A 17,379-nucleotide genomic window follows, 5' to 3' on the forward strand; every position below is an offset into this window, starting at 1 on the left:
CACGGTGAAACCCCGTCTCTACTAAAAAAAAAAAAAATTAGCCAGGCGTGGTGGCAGCCACCTGTAGTCCCAGCTACCCGGGAGGCTGAGGCAGGAGAATGGCGTGAATCTGGGAGGTGGAGCTTGCAGTGAGCTGAGATTATGCCACTGCACTCCAGCCTGGGCCACAGAACAAGACTACGTTTCAAAAAAATAAATAAATAAATAAAGTCTTTTGAATATAATTATAAATTCCCGAATTTTTATTTATGTATGTATTACATTTAAAAATTTTATCTTATGGAGAGACAGGGTCTTCCTATGTTGTCCAGTTCAGTCTCAAACTCCTGGGCTCAAGTGATCTTCTTGCCTCAACCTCCCAAAGTGTTGGGTTTACTGGTGTGAGCCATCATGCCAGGACTGAATTTTTATTTACGATAAATCACAGTCATTATTCTTTTTGGTGATCAAATTATCCCACATTTGGCTATAGACTCCTTTGTTTTGAGTCTTTCCCGTTGACCTTTGAGTACAGTTTTATGTATTCCCTATATTTTCCTTGCTCCAGACCTGGAATCAGCCATTTTTCTAAAGAACTCTGATTATGGCTGTGTGTGGTGGCTCACGCCTGTAATCCTAGCATTTTGGGAGGCCGAGGTGTGCAGATTGCTTGAGTCAAGGAGTTCGAGACCAGTCTGGGCAACATGACAAAACCCTCTCTCTATTTTTAAAAAAAATTAATTCATTAAAAAAAAAAGAACCATTGATTACTTAGGATGAAGAATGGTATTTGGAAACCAATATCTCATTACCACTGGGGATGATTGCTTCTAGGCACTTACAGAAATCAGAAGAACTAGAACACACAGCAGATTTTTTTTTTTTTTTAAGGAAATAGGCAAACTGATTCTAAACTTTATATGAAACTGCAGAGGACCTAGATAACCAAAATAATCTTGAACAAAGATAATATACATTACCTGAAATCAAGACTTTCAATAAAGCTTAAGACAGAGGGGTAATGGTCTAGGGTTAAACAACTGTATCAATGAAACAGAACCCCTGGGAATCCAGAAGTAGATACATACACGGTTGATTGATAACTAATCAACGCTCCAAGTTAATTCAATATGGGAAAGAAGGTCTTTTTATAGGCCAGGCGCAGTGACTCAGGCCTATAATCCCAGCACTTCGGGAGACCGAGGTGGGCGGATCACGAGGTCAGGAGATTGAGACCGTCCTGGCTAATATGGTGAAACTCCATCTCTACTAAAAATACAAAAATTAGCTGGGCATGGTGATGGGCGCCTGTAGTCCCAGCTACTCGGGAGGCTGAGGCAGGAGAATAGTGTGAACCCAGGAGGCGGAGCTTGCAGTGAGCGGAGATCGTGCCACTGCACTCCAGCCTGGGCAACGGAGGAAGACCCCATCTCAAAAAAAACAGAAAGTCTTTTTATAAATATTGTTGGACAACTGCACATCTGCTTTTTTTCTTTCTTTCTTTTTTTTTTTTTTTTTTTTTTGAGATGAAGTATCACTCTGTGGACCAGGCTGGAGTGCAGTGGCGTGTTCTTGGCTCACTGCAACCTCTGCCTCCCAGTTCAAGCAATCCAGCCTCAGCCTCCCAAGTAGCTGGGATTACAGGTGCATGCCACCATGCCCGGCTAATTTTTGTATTTTCCGTAGAGACGGGGTTTCACCATGTTGGCCAGGCTGATCTCGAACTCCTGACCTCAAGTGATCCATCTGCCTCGACCTCCCAAAGTGCTGGGGTTACAGGCATGGGCCACTGCATCCAGCCAATATCTGTATAGAAAAGAATGTATGCCTTCTTTTTATTCTTTCATTTCATTCATGTATGACCTTGACACATGTGTGTTTTTTTTGTTTTTTGTTTTTTGCTTAGATGGAGTCTCGCTTCATTGCCAGACTAGAGTGCAGTGGTGCCATCTTGGCTCACTGCAACCTCTGACTTCCTGGTTCAAATGATTCTCCTGCCTCAGCCTCCCCAGTAGCTAGGATTACAGGCATGCACCACCATACCCAGCTAATTTTTGTATTTGTAGTAGAGACAGGGTTTCACCATGTTGCCCAGCATAGTCTCAATCTCCTGACATCATGATCCACCTACCTTGGCCTCCGAAAGTGCTGAGATTACAGGTGTGAGCCACCATGCCCGGCCAACACGTGTGTATTTTCAAATTGTGAGTTCAAATAGATATTTGAAGTAAAATCTAGTATTACAGAGTTTTCACATTTTCTTTGATGTGATATTTTTGTATCTCCTTTCTCTTACTCTGAAAATCTTGGTTCTTAATAGTAATTATTAATTCTTTGCAGATCTTTTTGCCCTTAGAATGTATCCCTCCAAGGAGGCACAATCAGAATACTGTTTTCAAAAATCTCTTGAGATAATTATTTTCTCTATATAGTTATGCTACTAATAACATATATGGTTGAGTTTATTTTTCATTTATTTTTGATTTTCAGGTTTGTCTTTTTCTATTTTAATTTTTGAATATGTAAAACATTTCTATAGTTCAAAAGTGAAAAAAATATATAAAAAGGTATACTCAGAGAGGACCCTGTTTTATTCCTTTCCACCTCATCCTCCATCCCACTTAGGTAGGAATTAATGTTAGCTTTTTATTTATCCTTCCAGTGTTTCTTTTTGAGAAAAATAGTTTTAATATTCTGCTCCTTTTATATTTAACAATGTATCTGGAAAATTGTGTCAAATCAGTACACAGGAAATTTTCTCATTATTTTTAAACAGCTGCATAGTACTCCATAGTGCTACACTGTGTGGATGAACTGGATTAAATTAGCCACTTATAGAAGTATGTGTATATAAACACCTTATTAGACAATCACAGGGTTCTCTTTGGTATCTGGTAGTTCTTGTTTTCTAGGGTGGCTGCAACAGATTACCAAAAATTGGGTGACTTAAAAACAACAGAAATTTATTTTCTCACAGTTCTGGAATCCTGAAGTCTGAAATTAAGGTGTTGGGCTTCCTCTGGAAGACTCCAGGGGGGAATCCTTTCTTGCCTCTTCCAGTTTCTTTGGGCTATAAGGGTCTTTTTGTTTGTGGCTCCACAACTTCAATCTCTACCTTGGCCTTCATGTGGCCTTCTCCTTTGTTTCTATGTTTTCACTTCTTTTGTTTCCTACAAGGACATTTGTCATTGGGTTTAGGGTCTACCCAAGATAACCGAAGATCTTATTATATCTGCAAAGATCCTTTTACCAATTAAAGTCTCAGTCACAGTTTTCAGGGATTAGGACATAGACATATCTTTTTTGGGGGAAGGGTGGGCACTGTTCAGCCCACTACATTGGCTATTATGAATAGTACTGAAAGGAATACGCTTCCACGCATGTTTTTATATTTATTTCTCCATAGAGTTATGCTACCAATTACATATATTGTTAGGTTTATTTTTTCTGTTTATTTTTTATTTTCAGGCTTGTCTTTTTCTGTTTCAATTTTTGAATATGTAAAACATTTATATGACTCAAAAGTGAAAAAAATATAAAAAGGTATACTCAGAGAGGACACTGAGTCCTTTCCACCTCATCCTCCATCCCACTTAGGTAGGCATTAATGTTAGGGTTTTTTTAAAAATCCTTCCAGTGTTATATATTATAATATCTGCAGGGTAGGTTCTTAGAAGTCAAAATTCTGGCTGGGTGTGGCGGTTCACACTTGTAATCCCAGCATTTTGGGAGGCTGAGGCCCGTGGATCACTTGAGGTCAGGCGTTCAAGAACAGCCTGGCCAACATGGTGAAACCGTGTCTCTACTAAAAGTACAAAAATTAGCCAGGCATGGTGGCGCGTGCCTGCAATCCCAGCTACTCAGGAGGCTGAGGCAGGAGAATCGCTTGAACCTGGGGGGGAGAAGTTGCGGACAGCTAAAATCACACCACTGCACTCCAGCCTGGGGGACAGAGCAAGACTGTCAAAAGGAAAAGGAAAAAAAAAAAAAAAAACCTTGGGAGGCCAAAGCCCACGGATCACCTGAGGTCAGGTGTTCAAGACCATCCTGGCCAATATGACAGAACCCCGTCTCCACTAAAAATACAAAAAAATTAGCCAGTTGTGTTTGTGCATGCCTGTAATCCCAGTTACTTGGGAGACTGAGGCAGGAGAATTGCTTGAACCTGGCGAGATAGCACCACTGCACTCCAGCCTGGGCGACAGAGCCAGACTTCATCTCAGAAAAAAAAAAAAAAAAAAAAAGAAATTGAAATTCTGGGTCAAAAGGCAAATATTTATTTTTGCCAAATTTCCTTCCACAGGAGTTGTAGCATCTAACATTTCTACCAGTTATGTTTTCTATAGCTTTACCACCAGACCAGAGTGTGTTATCACACCTTGTCTCTGTGGAGGTTTTTTGTTTGTTTGTTTTTTCTAATTCAAATGGTATTTCAGAGCAGTTTTAATTTGCATTGCAAGTTTTAAACTTTTGATCTCATTGTTCTTATTTGCTGATTACTGTAGGACATTTATTCAACAACACTTAATGTCTGCATAACACTTGGCACTCTATAACTCCAGGGATAAAGAATTCAGTACAAAGCAAGTGAAGCCCTCAAAGGGTTCACAGCCCAGCAGGAACGAATTTAGAAAGAACAACAGAAAATAAGAAGAGCCATATGGTATGTGCATGTGGGTGAAAAAGTACCAAGATAATAATATTATATATTTCTTCCTTTTTAAGAGAAGATTTGGAGTTCTACATTTTCATTACTGGGTAAAGGCTAGATATGATGGGTGAGATGAATCTATATGCACGGATGCCTGTTTCTGGCATTACCAAGCTTGACAGTATCACATGTTCACTGTACACTGTCATTTATTCCCACAGGTATCTAATTGCTCAGCCTCCTCAACTGGATTGGAAGCATTGGAGGTCAGGAAGGTGTGCACCTTATACATCTTTTATCTCCAAGGTTTAGAATCATGCCTTACACATTGGAGGTGCTGAATAAATGTTTGATGATGATGGCAGCTGGCTTTGCAATAAAAAAAAAATGGAGTTTCCTAAGACAAGCATATTCTATTTTTTCAGTCAGTGTAAGGAAAGGTATCTTCTCCTAAAGGAATTGGGCAATGAACATTGTGATTTACTATGTGTAATCAGATACAAGCTCAACTGCTGTAACAAAGATTCTCAAAATGCCATGACTTAAGATATTATTTTGCTCTCTTGTAGCACTTTTGGAGGTTTGTGGTCCTGATGTGTGTTGTCATCTGGAAACTCAGGCTGGTAGGGCCGCCCTGCCATCATCTTGAACATGGGGCTTTCATCTCTGGCTCTGAGAGTGATCCATGCTATTGGGTTTATCAGTAGCCTGTTCTTTTTTATTGCTCAATGTGTCCATACAAAGGAATATTACATAAGTCTAAAAATAGAGAGATGCTCTAAAACTGTGAGTTTTTTTTTTTCTTTTTGCCTGCCTGGTTGAAATATGTAGGACTACTTTAGCTTTTTATTGTATTTCATTTAATGAACTTTTATTGAGTGACCCTACAGGCCAAATACTGTGCTCAGGAATGGAGATACAAAGGTGTGTAAATCTTTGTCTCTTCCCTCAAGTTATAGTTCAGCTAGAGGAGAAAAAGACAGTTGTGTTGTCCCAATTTGGATGGAAACTACGTGATTCTACCTTAAGTACTTGCTTAAAAAGCTGAAAGGATGTCAAAACTTGCAGGATCCGGATGCCACTATACAATCCTACAGTGTAAGAAATCTCCTGACCATCTTCCAGCTCAAAGTCTTGCCCCAGGGAATAGGCGCCTGGCTTTAAAAAGTATACAGGCCTGAGTCAGATCCCTCAGGTTCTATTTCTGGTTCTGCTACTGGATCGCCATGTGGCTTGCACAACACAGATAACCACACCCTTCCTACAAACAGGCAAGAATCCCAAGGAGCCCTCTGAGCGAGCGACCTCCATACCCCAAGTGAGGTTGGGTTCCAGGAACCAAGGGGCCGGCTGAACTCCTCACCGGGGCACGCTCTTCCTTAGTGCCAAAGCCACTCATCTTAGTGTGAAATTAGAGCTGCGATTTTGGCACGGTCAGAGGGGCTTCGACTCGTTCCCTGGTGTGAATCCAGAAGCTAAACCTAAAAATAGTTTGCATTTGAAAAGCCTTGACACTTTTCTCACTGAGATTTGTGTGTGTGTGTGTGTGTGCGGTTCACGTTGCACTAGAGGAAAATAGGGTGGGCACGCAGGAGATAGAGTGACGCTACGGACGATCTAGGCTGCCGGGGCAGAAGGCGGGCAGAGGCCGCCCTGCGCTTCTGCGACCCTGGAAAGGAGGTCACAGCGCGTCGCCCGCTGGAGAACTTCATTTCCCAGGAGCACTTGCGGCCCGCGGCGGGGCGGGGCGACGTGCCCAATGCCTGCCCATTGACTCCCATCGTGCCGAAGGCCGCCAGCTGATTGGAGGACTGTCTCGCGGTGCATCTCGGGATTTGTAGTACAACGTGTGCGGGAGAGCAGCTACTTTGTGATTCGAGGCGCCTCCTCGGCGCTCTGAGCGCGTCCCCTGTTAAGTTTTGGCGGGGACGGGCTAGTGTCCCGCGAGGAGAGTTCGGGCTGTGTGCGCGTGCGTAGCGCCCAAAGGGCCGGCCGGCACCTCCCGCGGGGCGGGGCCTTCGGTTCCGCGTCGACACCGCCTTCCTGCCCCGCCCCTCGCCGTGACCGGCCCGCCCCTCCTTCCTGGAGCCACAGCTGAGGCAGCGGCGGCGGCGGCAGCGGCGGCAGCAGCCGGCCTGGGGGCGGCGAGTGGCCCGCACGACACGCGCCGGCCTCGACCCTATGCTTTGATTCGCGTGGCGCAGGCGCCTACTGCCCCGCCGGCGGGGCCCGGGCTTCCTGCCGCGGGATGTTCTCCCGAAGGAGCCACGGGGATGTGAAGAAGTCCACCCAGAAGGTGCTGGACCCGAAAAAGGACGTGCTGACCCGCCTGAAGCACCTGCGGGCGCTGCTGGGTGAGGCGCGCGCCGGGCGCGGGGATCGGGTCACCGGGGTAGGGGCACCTGCTGGGAGGGCGCCCTTCTGGGCAGGGGTCGGTGGCTGGGAGGCTGGGGAGGGGGATAGGTGGGCGTCCGATCCCCTTCCCTGGATCTGGGCTTGGACCCCCGGGGCTTTGTTTCCGGAAAGCCGCAGCCTGGCCCTCGGGCACTGCTCCAGTCGCCCTCGAGTTAAACTTAGCCCAGATTCTCGCTGGGCGCCTGCGCTCCCGGAGAACCTGGAGGCCGGGCGCAGAAGTACCTGTCCCCTCTCCTCCCAGCAAGTGAACTGGATCCCAAGTGGTCATCACGCGCGCACACTGAACTGTCACCTCCCCCTTTCATTTTTAAAATTTTATTTTTGAGTCTGAGACTCTAAGTAGACCGAGACCCCAAGTGAACCTAGCACAGACCTAATTGGGCTCTCATCTCTGTCATCCTCCTTTTAAATTTTATTTTTACTTTTGAATGTGAGACCCCAAATAGACTGAGATTCCAAGTGATCCCAGCGCAGATTTATCATCTGTTTTCCCATGCTGCTTTTTAAATTTAATTTTTATTTTGAGTTTGGCTGCTTCAGTTTCTTTGTGTCCTTGGAGTGAAGGGGCCTTCTCTTCCTGCTTGGAGAGAGGGGTGGTTTTCTTGGGTTCAGGGAGGCTGCTTCTCCTTTATTACCGGCGTGACAGTGATGGTGTCCGCCACCTTCTGGTTTATGGCCTGCCGGGTGGAAGTTCTGAGGAGCTCAGGTGGGCCTGGGGTTGACCTGTGATGAAGCTCACCCCTGTGGGTGTGAGGTGTCCACAAGGCTTCCTGTCACCTGCTGCATGTGATCTGTAGCTGGTTCGCCTCGGCTATGTTTTGTTTTCTGTATTTTTTGCCTCCTAAGTCTTTTCTTTAGGATGAAAACACCTTTGCTGTCTATAGATACACTTGCCTGTGTTTTTGGTGGCGAAGGAAAGAACGCCTTATGTTTCTTCTAGGTGTCTTTTAGTCCTAAAATTCACAAAAATTGCCTAGTGCTAATGTGTCTGTCACTTGAAAGAATATTGCATAAAATGATTTAACATGTGAGGATTTTAAATAAAGATCTTGTTCATGAGATCAGAAGTTGCTGATTATTTCTATTTAGATTCTACCTCTGAGGGGGAAAAGAACCCAAGCCAAACCAAACCACACCTGATTTGGCCAAGTGAAGTTATTCACAGTCTCACATTCCTCGAGGTTACACTGACTTGTTCAGTTTGAAATGAAATGTAAATTAGTTACTGTTACAGGGATTCGTTTTCAAGACTTTTGAGAGTGAAGTGTGGTGTTCTTGATAAACTGAATTTTCTACTTCCTGTAGATACCATGCACTCACAGGTTGCACAATACACAGGTTGCATTGTGTGGAGTTCCTAGTAGTGACTGATTAACACCTACTGCAGGGACATTTTTGATAAAGGAGAGTTGAGCTGTGTTTTAAAGCATTTGATACTTTGAGCCTTTTTCTGTGCTTTAGCATTTATACTTTTGTTCTGTCCACGTCTGCAAGATTAAGTTGGCTACGTTTTATAAAGGCAGAATCAAGTAAACCTAGATCAGGTTACTTCTTAGCACACAGTACATTGTTCCTATTCTGAGAAAGTTGTTTCTTTGCAAGTTTGTGGAATTGTAGTTTCACTCTAAGGTACAGTTTCTTATTTTAAGGAACTTTCTTTTATCATTTCACAGAACTCATCATGACCTCAGTTTTGTAACATGGAGAGGTTCTTTTATATTTCCTTAGGTGTATGATTTTTGTTGATATACTTACGGGAGGAGTGGCCCAGTTTGCTTTTGTTTGTTACTATGATCTTTGTAGGGACTAGATTTTTGTAAAATGTGTCTGAGGAGTTCTAGTCATAATATTTAATATGAACTTTCACTTGCTCCTGTGATTTATTCAGACTTCAGAAATAGTACATTAATGCACTAGTTCCTACCTAATCCCATATTCTATTTGGTTGCTACTCAAAAAGAAGTCTGCTTAGAAAACAAAGGCCTCTTGAACTAAAAGTTAGGAATTAAGCCAAGATCAAGGAAACTATTTGAAAGAAATGAATAGTAATTACTATTGTATTTTTATGTGTGTATTTATATGACACTTTCGCTTTTCATATATTTTATCTTGAAGTGATAATAGTGATTTCTTTTTAAGTATACAAAGATTATGCCACTGACTTGGGTATTTGCAGCCTGTCCCTGCTGCCTGCAACTTCATGACTTGAGCTAGTTACGTAGCCTGTCTTTGAACCTTGGTTTCTTTGCTCTGTAAAATGGGTATGGTAATGTTTGCCTTTTCAAGGATGATTGTGAGTATGATGAATAAATGACTTCAGCTTGAAGTAGGCCTTTAACAGTTTCCTTTCCCAACATATCTCCCACCATTAATAGGATTGGACAAGTATTTTGATAGGTAATTTTTCTCGGTCTTTCTTATTTTTGATACTAGTGATGGATTTGTTCTCTTTCCTAAAAAGTAGTCTGTATTTAAAACAACTGGTTGAGAAACGTAAAATTAGTTGTGGAAGTAGAGTATTTCTTAGTGTCATGGTAATAACTCCAATTTGGATGTAGATACTTTGGCCTGGCTGTATATTACCGACTGGTCTGGTATGATTAACTTTATTTTACAGCGGGGTAAACTGAGGCACAGGCCGGCTTGACACATGGTGTCAAGACGTGGAGCAGATTTTACTTATGTTAGAGGAAGAACAAAGAGCAGTTAGGTCCTGTGACTTCCAGTTCTCCCTACACTGTTGACAAAACAAAAACCACAAAACCCTCTGTATTACCATATTGCTCCAGCAAAGATTCCCTGTCTTTTTTTTTTAACAGCGTCTTGCTCTGTTGTCCAGGCTGGGGTGCAGTAGTTTGACCTTGGCTCAACTACTACAGCCTTGGCCTCCCTGGCTCAAGTAATCTCCCACCTCAGCCCCCGGAGGAGCTGGGACTATAGGCATGCACCACTACACTAGGCTCATTTTTTTTTTTTTTTTTTTTGAAATGGAGTCTCACTCTGTCACCCAGGCTGGAGTGCAGTGGTGCCATCTTGGCTCACTGCAACCTCCGCCTCCTGGGTTCAAGTGATTCTCATGCCTCAGCCTCCTGAGTAGCTGGGATTACAGGTGTGTACCACTGGGCCTGGCTAATTTTTGTGTTTTTAGTAGACAGAGGGTTTCACCGTGTTGGCCAGGCTGGTCTTGAACTCCTGGCTTCAGGTGATCTGCCCGAATCGGCCTCCCAAAGTGCTGGGATTACAGGTGTGAGCCGCCACGCCCTGCCAGATTTTTATATTTTTTGTAGAGACGGGGTTTTGCCATGTTGCTCAGGCTGGCCTTGAGCTCACAGACTCAAACAATCTTTCTACTTCAGCCTCCCAAAGTGTTGGGCTTACAGGCATGAGCCACCATGCCTGGCCAGATAGTGTGTCTAATTAAAAGTTGAGTGTTTACTTTGAGTCCCAGATTAGGATATAGAAATGGCATTGATATAGTGAGAAGAACAGATAGAAAATAATAGTACATTTATGGTGTGTTATGTAATTAGATGGTCGGGTATATGGTAGAATCCATTATAGGATTTCAAAGAACAAAAGAGATAATTAAGAATGTCACAAAAATAAGGGCATCTTTAAGGAGATTTGTAGTCATCTGTTCTCACGCTGCTGATAAAGACATACCCGAGACTGGGTAATTTATAAAGGAAAGAGGTTTAACTGACTCACAGTTCCATATGCCTCAGGAGGCCTCACAATCGTGGCAGAAGGTGAATGAGAAGCCAAGTCATGTCTTCCATAGTGGCAGGCAAGAGAGCTTGTGCAGGGGAGCTCCCATTTATCAAACCATCAGATCTTGTGAGATTTATTCACTACCCTGAGAACAGTATGGGGAAAGCCACCCTCATGACTGAGTTATCTCCAGCCGGCCCAGCCCTCGACATATGGGGATTATTACAATTCCAGGTGAGATTTGGATGAGGACACAGCCAAATCATATCAACGTTTTACTTATGCTGGGCTCCAAAGAATGGTTAGACTAGTTCTGTCCAATAGAAATACAATGTGAGCCATATGTGCAATTTTAATCTTTTTTAGTGACTACATGTTAAAAAGTAAAAAGAATCAGATGAAATTAATTTTAATAGTGCATTTTATTTAAGTCCATGTTTCTAACATATATCTGCAGGTAATCAATATAAAATGCTATCAGCATTTTTACATCTTTTTTTCATACAAAGTTTTTGGAATTCATTGTATATTGTATATTTACAGCACATATCGGTTCACACTAGCTGTGTTTCAGGTGCTCATTAGTCATATGTCACTAGTGGCTGCACACTGGACAGAGCAAGGTTAGAATTTGGGAAAGTAGAGGGGAAGGGCAATTCCAACCAAGGGAAGATAGAAGAGCTGGTGGCGGAAGTAATGTGGCAGTGATATAGGAGGGTGAGGAAACCAGCCTGACTTTCACTGTGTCCAGTGGGGCAGTAGCGAGGTGTGGTGTTGAGCACTGAGGACCTTTGCTCAGAGGATGTCCAGTGTCCTGCATAGGCCAGGGGTAGGGTAGGGTCCTGGGGAATGAGTGGAACAGTAGCCTGACAAGCAGAAGCTGAGGCTGGCTGGGGGATCCTAAGCCAGACTCAGGTCAAATTGTGACCTAGGTTTGGACCAGAGTAGGGAACCATCTCTCACAAATGCTGTATATACAAAGAGAGCAAAACACAGCATTGTCATATAGTTCGTTTTGTGCATATGTCGCTCTATGTAGGAACAAATTGACATACAGTTTTAAATGTCTTTTATTTTATTATTAGCATTTTTCATGTTTTGTTCCTCTCATTTTTAAGTACAACCGTTTGTTAAGACCTTGTCCCATAATTTAGCCTACCATTTCCTGGATTGTTAAATTGTGTTCTTTTCTCTCCTTCCTTCTTTCCTTTTTTTCTTCCTTCCCTTTTCCTGATAGAAACAATACTGCAGTAAACATCTTGAGGAGCAGCTTTTTCTGTATTTCTTTAGAATAGATTTTACTGAAGTAAGATTGCTGGGTTTGAACATTTGATGACGATTCACAGTGCTTTACTAAGTGTTGCTCCATTGGCCCCGCTAGCAGCAAGGATTGAGGCTGCCATTTTCACTGTAGTCTGACTACCAATAAATACCTTTTTATAATTTGATAATTGGTGGTAGGTATTTGGGATAATAGGAGTGTCATCTACAGAGTGAGAACAATTGGGAAGGGATCCTGGGCAAGGATGGGAAAGATGAGTTTGGTGTTCTACATTTTGAGTTTAAGAAAAGGCAAGATCCAAGTGGCGTGTCTGAGGGGTGTGGGACATGAGATCTGGACCTTAATGAAATGATAGAATGCTATCATATGTTTAGTTTTATTGGTTATTATCATCATGACCTCACTGAATCTTTTTGCAACTGTAACAAAGGAAGTGTTCCTCTCCTCAGCTGAGGAAACTGAAGCTCAGTGAAAATAGCTACTTGTCTGCCAGCAAGTGGGAAAGCTGAGTGAGACTCATCTGATTATGAAGGCCATGTTATGCTTCTGCTAGTTATCTGATTCAAAAGGAAATTTACATATCAGAAAATATATTTATCCAGTAGAATGAATGATAACATAGAAACAAAACTCCAGCAATTTTTGCATGCCTCCCAAAAATGTTGCTGTGATGTTGGCTTCTCTCTTTCTGGTCCATTTTTCTGCATTTTTCTAGGGAGACTTGGGATTATCATATTTGATTTGAGCATGGGCAGACGATAAACAGTCTCCTTCAGTGTTTTAGTGTTCATTGCCTTCCCTGTAACCTTGGCAGGCCTAGCAGGTGATAAATATTTGCATGGACATTAATGCCACGTGGACATTCTACAACTAGAACAAAGCTGGGAGGTGTAATTTCAGACTCTTCAGGCAGTCTTAGTATGGTCTATCTCAGTTGACCTTGTTTGGTACAAAGTGGTTTTGTCATAATGCTTCCTTTGCTATTTTTTCATCAATTACATTTATAACCTCTGGAATGTAAATGGAACTTTGGACACGTATATGTAGCACAAATACACCATCCCTGCCTCTAAGGCTGGAGGTTGTCTAGACTTCTGATGTGAGAAAAGTGAACATAGGGTAAATGTCCGAGCTCAGATGTTTTGTTTAAGATACTAAAAAAGTTTGGCTTCCATCTTTTATTCTGAGAAGGGGGATAATTGGTAGGTCTAGAATATTTTGCTGTAAACTTTTATAATTTGGATTTTTATTTTGTAAGTACTTTATTTGTGGACAGGCGTAATACTTTTACTAGGTGTTTAGAGTACTGATCTTTGGTTACCAAACTGAGTATCAAGATAGAACTACAAATAATTTTTTTATTTAGAAAAAACTTGGCTGGGCGCAGTGGCTCACGCCTATAATCCCAACACTTTAGGAGGCCGAGGTGGGCAGATCATGAGGTCAGGAGTTCAAGACCAGCCTGGCCAGCATGGTGAAACACCATCTCTACTAAAAATACAAAAATTAGCCAGGCATGGCCGCTTGGGAGGCTGAGGCAGGAGAATGGCTTGAACCTGGGAGGTGGAGGTTGTAGTGAGCAGAGATCGTACCACTGCACTCCAGCCTGGGCAACAGAGTAAGACTCTCAAAAAAAAAAAAAAAAACGCAAAACAACAACAACAAAAAAACTTGATTTTCAAAATAACAAATTGTTTCAATTTGAATTTTAAGACTTTTTAAAAAGAAGACATATAAATTATTGTTCTGTGAAATTAAGAATAACTAATATAATGTGTTAAACAATTATCTTGTCCTTGAAGTTAAAAAAAATCAAGCTGGGTGCTATTGCTCATGCCTGTAATCCCAACACTTTGCGAGAGTTAAGTGAGAAGATCAGCCCAGAAGTTCAGTACCAGCCTGGGCAATATAGTGAGACCCCTTCTCTACAAAACAATGAAGAAATTAGCTGGGTATGTGCTTGCATGTGCTGTGGCCCTAGCTCCTCGGGAGGCTGAGGCTGGAGGATCACTTGGGCCCAGGAGGTCAAGGCTACAGGGAACTTTGATCGTGCCACTGCACTCCAGCTTAGGTGACAGAGCAAGACCCTGTATCAACAACAACAAAAATCAAGTCACAAGCATTGTTTTAAAGAGTATGTGAGTGCATATGTGTTTGCGTGCATGTCTGACATAAGTAAGTCTGTGTTTAGATGTTAATAAGGCACAAGCCCAGGATTTATGGTTTGGTAGGAGAAATAGCCATGTAAACAAGGAAATTTACCACGAGGGTTTTGAGTGGCACTGAGGAGTGTGGTGGAACCATAGAGGTGGGCACAGGTGCAGAGGAGGAACAGCAGCAAGACCTCCTGGAGACACCAGCCAGTGCTTCTTTAGGGAGGTTAGGTCTGAAGTAGGTTTTGAATAATGGATAAAGGATTTTATCAGGGGGACAAGTTGGGGATGAGGGTACTATAGAGAGAGGAACGTGTGCAAAGGTAATGGTGTGTAGCACCATGGAGTTAAGTGCACAGTGTTTTATCCTATGGTGTAGGTAGATGTTGGGACTCCAGTGAAGAGTTTTAAGCAGAAGAGGAGCCAAATCCTGTCTCTTCCCATTTAGTGTCTGAGAATCCCATTCTCCTCTGAGATTTGAAACCTAGATGCTGGGAGAGAGCGAGCTCCCTTCCTTTGGATTGCAAGCCCTGAAGATACAGTCTGGGCTGCTGGCATTTGTTTTTCCCACCATGTGGGGAGCACGTGCCTTAAATTGAATTCCACACTCACAGGGAATGCCAATAGAGAGGTGGAGAGTGAGAGGAAGCCCATGAGTCCTGAGTTCGGCCGTGTCTTTGCCAGGTCCATCCTGAGCTGCTCAGTTGCAGGAACTGGTAACATGTTAACTAGCTTGAGTCATGTTTCTGGGTCTTGCAGTTGAAAGAGCACCTAACATGGAGGTGTTTGTGTGTATGGAGATTTGACTTTTAAATTTTTTTAGAACTGGAGGAATTTGAGTTTATATAGAAGTAACTAATAAAGAGCGAAATTGAAGAAACGGGGGATAATAATGCAGAACGGTGTGATCTGCAGTGAGATGGAGAGCCCGGGGTGAGAGATCAGGCTTAACAGGAAGGACACCTCTTCTTCTAAGGCCACTTGAAGGAAGTAGGAATGGGGTGCTGGGTGATGGGGACAGGGAGGGAGTTCTCACATCATGGCTTCTGTCCCCTCTGTGAAGGTAGCAGGTGAAGTCATTTGCTGAGCCAGTTTTCTCACTCATGGTGATAGGAACTTGAATATGTCTTGCTCCCTCTTCTGTGCCACATAACCTCTTAAAAAAAGGACATCTGTTATCTGGAAGGCTTCGTTTTTTTTCCTTAGGGAGTGACTGAAAAATGCATTTAACGTTTATGTTAAATATTCACTAAGAAGGCAGAAAATCTGTATAGAATGAGGCCAGTTTAAGCAGCACAGATGTGGTATGCCCTTCTGCTCAATGACCATGTGCCCCAGAGTGGACCTAAGGTGGGACATGGGAACCCGCCGTGTCGCCCACAGTCTTCTTTCCTTTATGCCTTTCACTGTGAGAGCATCCCCCTGCTGGGTATGACTCCAGAGTTAAAGGATCATTTTAATTTTTTCTACTTTTGCCTTTCTTGTGACTTAATCGCATGTAAAATGTAACTCTGTTGATATCTCAAATTCATGTACCAGTTTACACTTTTGCAAAATGTCTTCGCATATCCTTATTTAATCAAATTACTACCTTAAGCAATCAGTTCATATTAATTATAAAAGAAATTTATTAAATATCTATTTGTGAATGTGTTTTAGGTGGTCTCCAATACAGCTTATTTTACATAGTTAAAGCTTCCTGAATGTGTCAATACAAATAGCATTTTCCAGTGAGAGGATCCAGAATCCACTAGCAAAATCTAGCAGTTGAGAATTTGGTAAAGTTAAAATAGGAATTTTAGAAAGATTCTTAGTAGATTGTTTCTGAGTTCATTCTGAATTCTCAATTCAGGGTTTTAGCCTTAATTTTCAGAAAAGTGATGTTTCATAACCATTTTATGTCTTTTATATTGTTTTAGAAACTGAAGCCACAGCTATTTTAAAAGTAGTTGTAATCTTTTTTTTTTTTTTTTTTTTTTTTGAGACGGAGTCTCCCTTTGTCATGCAGGCTGGAGTTCAGTGGTGCAATCTCAGCTCACTGCAACCTCTGCCTCCTGGGTTGAAGCGATTCTCATGCCTCAGCCACCTGAGTAGCTGAGATCACAAGCTTGCTCCACCATGCCTGGCTAATTTTTGTGTTTTTAGTAGAGACAAGGTTTTGCCATGTTGGCTAGGCTGGTCTTGAAATCCTCGCCTCCAATGATTAGTCCACCTCGGCCTCCCAAAGTGCTGGGATTATAGGCGTGAGCCACTGACCCTGGACAAAGTAGTAATCAAATTTTGATATTACAATTATGGTTAAGTTTAAAAAATCCCTTTTGATAAAGTTCAGGAGCCCATGGATATTGTGTTTGATTTCAAGTGATGCCACATATTCATTGAACCTTAGCCATGCCTGAAAGTACAAGCATGGTACTTGTGACATTGCTTGTGCCTGACTATGAGAGCCATAAGAATGTGCTGCTTCTCCTGCTGTGGGGAGCATGATTGACTGATGGCCCCAGCTGCTGCTCCCTGAATCTACCAATTTTGAGCCAAAGCTTAGTTTCCCTTGGGAAGCTCTTAGCCCATTACTGAGCACTGCAGGAGTATTAATGCTACCTATTCCTGCACACTTCAGATGCCTCTGAAGGGCCACTTTGGCTTGAGGACTTCCTGTTGGCCTAAGACCTTCTCAGAACTGTGTTGAAGTCTGACACTCTTCCTACTCAACCTTCCTTCATTCCCCACTCCCCTTCCCAGGGGTCCTCTCCCTGCTGTCACCAGCTCCTTCTCATTTATCCTCCATGGTCATTTTCCGCAATAAATCTCTCGCATGTCTAACCCTGTCTTGGCCTCTACTTCTCAGAGAACCCAAACTAATCTACCATCCATTTCCTGGAAGCTGTTGTCCATCCTGCCATCTACAGTTTTTCCAAGAGACAGTGCCAACACTTTATATCTTCCACGTGGGCTTTCTTCATCCTCTTTCCCTGAACGTATCTCTTCTCAGAATTCCCACAGCACTTTGTACCTTTTGTTTGGTATTAATGGCCTTTGACTTTGCACCATGCTTTTCTTATTTATTTATTTATTTATTTGAGATGGAGTCTTGCAGCCCAGGCTAGAGTGCAGTGGTGCGATCTTGGCTCACTGCAACCTCCACCTCCTGAGTTCAAGTGATTCTCCTGCCTCAGCCTCCTGAGTAG

General features: G+C 42.8%; 1 protein-coding gene across 4 annotated transcripts in view; it reads left to right on the top strand.

Moving 5' to 3' along the window:
- Window positions 1–6,714: 6,714 nt before the first annotated feature.
- RALGAPA2 (Ral GTPase activating protein catalytic subunit alpha 2) overlaps window positions 6,715–17,379 on the top strand; it is a 323,453-nt gene continuing 312,788 nt past the window's right edge. For 2 of the 4 annotated variants that reach the window (XM_023217754.2, XM_023217757.1), the window contains exon 1: window positions 6,725–6,984. In XM_023217754.2, the coding sequence (XP_023073522.1) occupies window positions 6,879–6,984 (106 nt within the window). In that variant the 5' untranslated portion in view covers window positions 6,725–6,878. Of the gene's footprint in view, window positions 6,985–17,379 lie in introns of all 4 variants that reach the window. The other 2 variants (XM_023217753.2, XM_023217752.1) reach the window with 2 other exon arrangements.

Source organism: Piliocolobus tephrosceles, chromosome 20 (assembly GCF_002776525.5).
Source record: "Piliocolobus tephrosceles isolate RC106 chromosome 20, ASM277652v3, whole genome shotgun sequence".
NCBI classification, from domain to species: domain Eukaryota; kingdom Metazoa; phylum Chordata; class Mammalia; order Primates; family Cercopithecidae; genus Piliocolobus; species Piliocolobus tephrosceles.